This window comes from Lucilia cuprina, chromosome 4, assembly GCF_022045245.1.
Source record: "Lucilia cuprina isolate Lc7/37 chromosome 4, ASM2204524v1, whole genome shotgun sequence".
In the NCBI taxonomy this organism is placed as follows: Eukaryota; Metazoa; Arthropoda; class Insecta; order Diptera; family Calliphoridae; genus Lucilia; species Lucilia cuprina.
In genome coordinates, this window is record NC_060952.1 from 41,941,314 (window position 1) to 41,945,988 (window position 4,675).

The 4,675-nt window shown below is 30.5% G+C and overlaps 1 protein-coding gene across 1 annotated transcript; it reads right to left on the reverse strand.

Moving 5' to 3' along the window:
- Window positions 1-320: 320 nt before the first annotated feature.
- Window positions 321-2,880, reverse strand: LOC111680931 (PC4 and SFRS1-interacting protein). The gene is made up of 2 exons (XM_023442646.2): window positions 2,013-2,880; window positions 321-1,744 (listed from the first exon to the last, which is right to left on the reverse strand). The coding sequence occupies exons 1-2, from the start codon at window positions 2,671-2,673 to the stop codon at window positions 663-665; spliced, it is 1,743 nt and encodes a 580-aa protein (XP_023298414.2). The 5' UTR covers window positions 2,674-2,880; the 3' UTR covers window positions 321-662.
- Window positions 2,881-4,675: the final 1,795 nt, after the last annotated feature.

The window sequence follows — 4,675 nt, forward strand, 5'->3', positions numbered from 1 at the left end:
TCTACGTTAATGTAAGTTTATTTGTTATATTTATTTTCATAGGATATTCGTTTTAATAGTATATGTATGTATTTGTGTATATGAACTTGTATATATTAATATTATGTTAATTAATTATCAATATATTGAAATACTCTTATATAAACAATATTTTGTAGATGTTCTTAAATGTTAAAACATTTTGTTTTTTAACTCAATATCGGTCTGTATTTTTAAACGTTCTTAAACAAATGATAACTAATTATTTCTTGTAAACAAAAATAAAATAAAAATTGAACAGATATTCTCATGGAGAAAGTAAAAAAAGTTAAAATTATGAAAAAAAAGGTATATTTTTTATGCTGTTATTATTGAGTGTTACGTTATTATTAGCGTAAATTGTTTTGTAAAAATATTAAATATCAGTAATATATGTATTTCTAAAATAACTTACAATAAAAGGGATAATGTCTAAAGAATTATTGACGTCGCTTTAACCAAATACAAAAAAAGGTAAGAAAATTAAAGTAAATCAAAAGAAACTATTAAAAATTCAATTTAAATAAATGAACAAAAGGAGAATAAGAATACATTTGTATGTTTTATGTACTATGTAGTAGTAGTAAAACCCTATTATTGTTTACAACTAATAACTAAATATTTTAAAACTAACAATTGCCAGCCTAATTGGCCTCTACAGCTATATCAGTGTTTGAGGGATTGTCAACTGGAGTGTCTTCCTCATTTAATGCTGCTGTTTCTTCTTGTTCTGCTGTCACTTCATCAGTTTCCATTGCTTTAACACTTTGCTCCTGCTCAACTGGTTTGTCAGTTTTATCTTCTCCCTTGTTAGTACCGTCACTTTCTTTGCCCACTTCGTCCTTTACAGATTTGGCCTCAGGTTCTACGTTGTTGTCTGATTTATTAGATTTTGTGTGTTTGTTAGACAAGGCTTTGTATATTTTATCCGTTAGTATCAAACGATTTTGATCATTTATATGCTTGGTATTTTCCTTGTAGGCCTGTACCTGGTTGCAAAATTCTTCCCAAAAGTGTGCCGACGTATTGGGACCAAAGATTTTCTTAAAATTATTATAAATCAAAACAGCTTCGTAGCGTATAATTTCGGCTTTAGCCTTAAACGCAATCTCTTCTTCTTCTGTTAGTTTCCATTGTTTCAAATTGCCAATATAACGTCGCAAACGACGTATACTATCCACACAATCGGGATTACGCAAAAGCATAAGCTTGGTTAATTGGAATTCTTTGTATTGCTTTAAAATATCCAAACAACGATCAACATCTGCACGTTTTAAACCCAAACATTCTCTCAGCTGTTGTGAGAGTTGTATGAAATCTCTTTCCACTAGAAGAGCATCTTCCTGTTCAATCATTTCGCTGGTGAAGCGATCCTTAGCCTCACGATGTATTTTCGAGCGGGAAGGATTGACAACAATACGCTCCCTAACAGCATCGATTTTTATAGAACCCATTTCAAGCTTCGCTTTAAGTTCTTCTGCTTCCTTGAGCGAGTCTTCTTCCCACAAACGTTTGGCTTCGGGTGAATCAAACATTGCTGGTTTCTGAAAATCCAATTTAATGCCAATACATTTCGCTGGTGGTATAAAGGCCAATAGAAGATTGTTTTGAACTTCTGATTTATTAGATGATTTGACCGTGGGTGTTACGGTTGCCATCGGTTTAGCATTTGCATTGCTAGAGTTTTTCTTAGCCGCTTTTGGTTTGGGTTCAGGTGTGGAAATACCTAAAAATATAAAGTGAAATTTTGTTGATTTGTTTTAAATAGGCACAAGGGAAATATTACGGGTAACATAGTTGAATGAACATTTTCCTAAAGTTGGAAAAAAAGTTTTTCTGTGGAAGCTATAGATATTAAATCGAATTTATGCTATATTATTACTAATGAGTAAGCAAGAAAATTTACTTTAGGTCAATCTTCACAAACAACAAACTTTGCTCACTTTTAGAAAACAAGCTTGAAAAAGGAATTTCTTCAGTATTCCACAACTTACCCTCTGGAGAAACTTTTTTCTTAGCTGGTGGAGCATTCATGGCATTAGATGAATCGCCAACGTCATCAATATAACGTTTCACTTTAATTTTACGTCCACTTCGACTCACAGGTTCTCCGGCATCTGCTGCAGCAGGTGTAGAAGTTACTTCTTTATCCTCTTTCTTTTCGTCCTTCTCCACTTTTACTTCCTTCACCTTCTTATCGGCAACGATCTCCTCTGGCGACGTCTCTTCTTCCTTTACAGACTCCATTAATTGCGAATCATCAATTGTTGTATTATTTATAGCGCTTTCGTCCATTGTATTCTCTAAGGCCTCTTCCGCTTGTGAAACATCTGCTGCAACAACACCCTCAGATGCCGCAACTATGGGTAAATCAATAGGCGCCGAATCTTCACCATTCGCTGCAGCTTCTATTTGATCAATGGCCTCTCGGAAATTGTTACGTTTCATATTCTTGTCCGTGGCAAATTTCTCTTTATTTTCGATATAATGGAAAAGGTCCTCCACTTTAATGTTGGCCGTCTCACCAGTTCCATAAAAGTATACATTATATTTTTTGTTGTTGTACTTGGTAATTTTGGCTGGCCATGCTGGATAGCCCTTGACTTTGGCGAAAACCAAATCTCCAATATTGAACTGTTTCTTCTCCTTAACCATATTTTGTTTTCTCTGTTAAATTTGCTGAAAAAAGTTTTACTCTTTTGATAAATTTTGTTAAAATTTTGAGATTTTCTTGTTGCGGGAAAATTTTTTCACTTCACGTAGCGTACAAAATGCGGCGCAAAGCGTATTCGTGAGATGTTGCAACTAGAACAGCTGTACATTGTTTATATGCGTAATTTTTTCATCTAAACGTCAAAGTTCCTATTTAAAAAATAATGCTTCTACTATGGTAAACGTCAAACTCCTTATATAAAAAATATTAATCACAAATATTCTGTTGAGTAGTGTTATCTTATTAGTGTTCTCTATGCGGCGCTTGACAAAAACAGTGTGAGTAATATAGCGTTTCTGAAATAAATCGAGCGATTTTGTAATTATTTTGTAGAAGACTTTAATTAATTTTATTTTTATGTAAGTGTTTGCCTACACAGGAAACTTGGAAAACATTTGTGAAAGAGAAAAAAATAAAGTTTCCCAGTTTCCCCCGCTTTGTTTCCATTGACTAGAAATTTATTAAATTTAATATCTACTTAATAATTATGAAAATATTTATCGTTAGGATAATAAATGAGAAAAAATTCATATTTTTCATAAAAAACGAAAAAAAAATCGAAGATGCAGCTAAAAATTATTGAAAATACGTTTTTTATAAAATTTATGTTTGAACCAACAATTTTAACATTAATTTCAAGCAAAAGTTTATAAAAATATATTTCAAATTATGTAGTTCAAAATAAACAGTCAAACAAACTTTATTTTTATCAACTTTTTAAAATAATTTCCTAAAATTTTGAATTGTATTCTATGTGATGTGAATTAAGTATCAGAAATAAGTAGTTTAACTTTTCGTGTGAACTTGGTAAAAGCGTCATTGGTTATTTGACTAATCATTGGAGACACATGCAAATGTGATTAAAGCCCATTTTATTTTCCCTATTTTTATACATATCTAATGTCGTGTTCCGAAAATTCGTTTAAAAAAATTAAATTTTGTGTGATTTAAAAATAAATATAAATTAGTATTAAAATATTAAAAAATATAAAATACGAACGAGCATTTTTTTTAAAATACAACTGACCTAGGAGCTCTCAAAACATTGAAAGATATTGGTAGAGTGTCGTTGGATGGTTTTTGCGATTGTGAGTAGATAAATGGTATCACAGTGTTGCGACTGGAATTTTTCTTACACTCCCCGCTCTAGCAATTTTGTAGTGAATTAAAAATCGTGATGAAAAAGAAAAAATAATTAAAATTTATCAATCCTAAAAGCATGCTAAGGTCTATGTATTTTTAATCCTAATTGTATAATTCAATGCAAGGTATATTAATTTTATAAGGTTGAGTCATCGGCGAATTCAGAATACCGAGCGAATTGGTTATATTTTTTTTATATGTAGTTTGACATTGTGCCTGCACTTGAAGGCGAATTGGCTGTCAGGGAAAAATGTCAAAAACAGCTGACAAATAAATCAAAGCGAATTTTTGTTAAACAAAAAATGTTTATAAAGTTTAATCTGTTTGTAATTTAATTTGATGTTTTTAAAAATTAAACTAATTTCGTGTAGTATTATTATTGGTTTTAAAACATAAACGAATTTAACAGCATAAATTTTGTCTTTAATCACACAATTTCACTTTAATCACAAATTTGACATTAACAAAATGAAAACAAAGTTTGACATTTACAAAATGTAAACAAAGTTTGACATTAATTCTACACCACGGCGAAAAATGAACATAGTAGCAAAAAACGATCAGCTGTTCTGATAACACTACCTTATAATTAATATATCTTGATTCAATGCAGTGTACACTAAACAGGTATATGCAATCGAACAGCTTATAATTTTTTTGTTTTCTTATTTGCATACCTTCTCTGTCAAAATATGTTTTTGTTTATTTGAAACAAAATAAAATTTTAATAATAAAAAATTTAAAATGTTTAGTTTGTAAAAAAATAATATTGTTTGCACAAAAAATACATTTCAACCATCT

Bases quoted from the DNA above. Each gene is read 5' to 3' on its own strand.
- LOC111680931 (XM_023442646.2), bottom strand. From the start codon at position 2,673: ATGGTTAAGGAGAAGAAACAGTTCAATATTGGAGATTTGGTTTTCGCC. The intron at 1,745-2,012 runs GTAAGTTGTGGA...TTATATTTTTAG, and splicing joins GAAAAAAGTTTCTCCAGAGG to GTATTTCCACACCTGAACCC.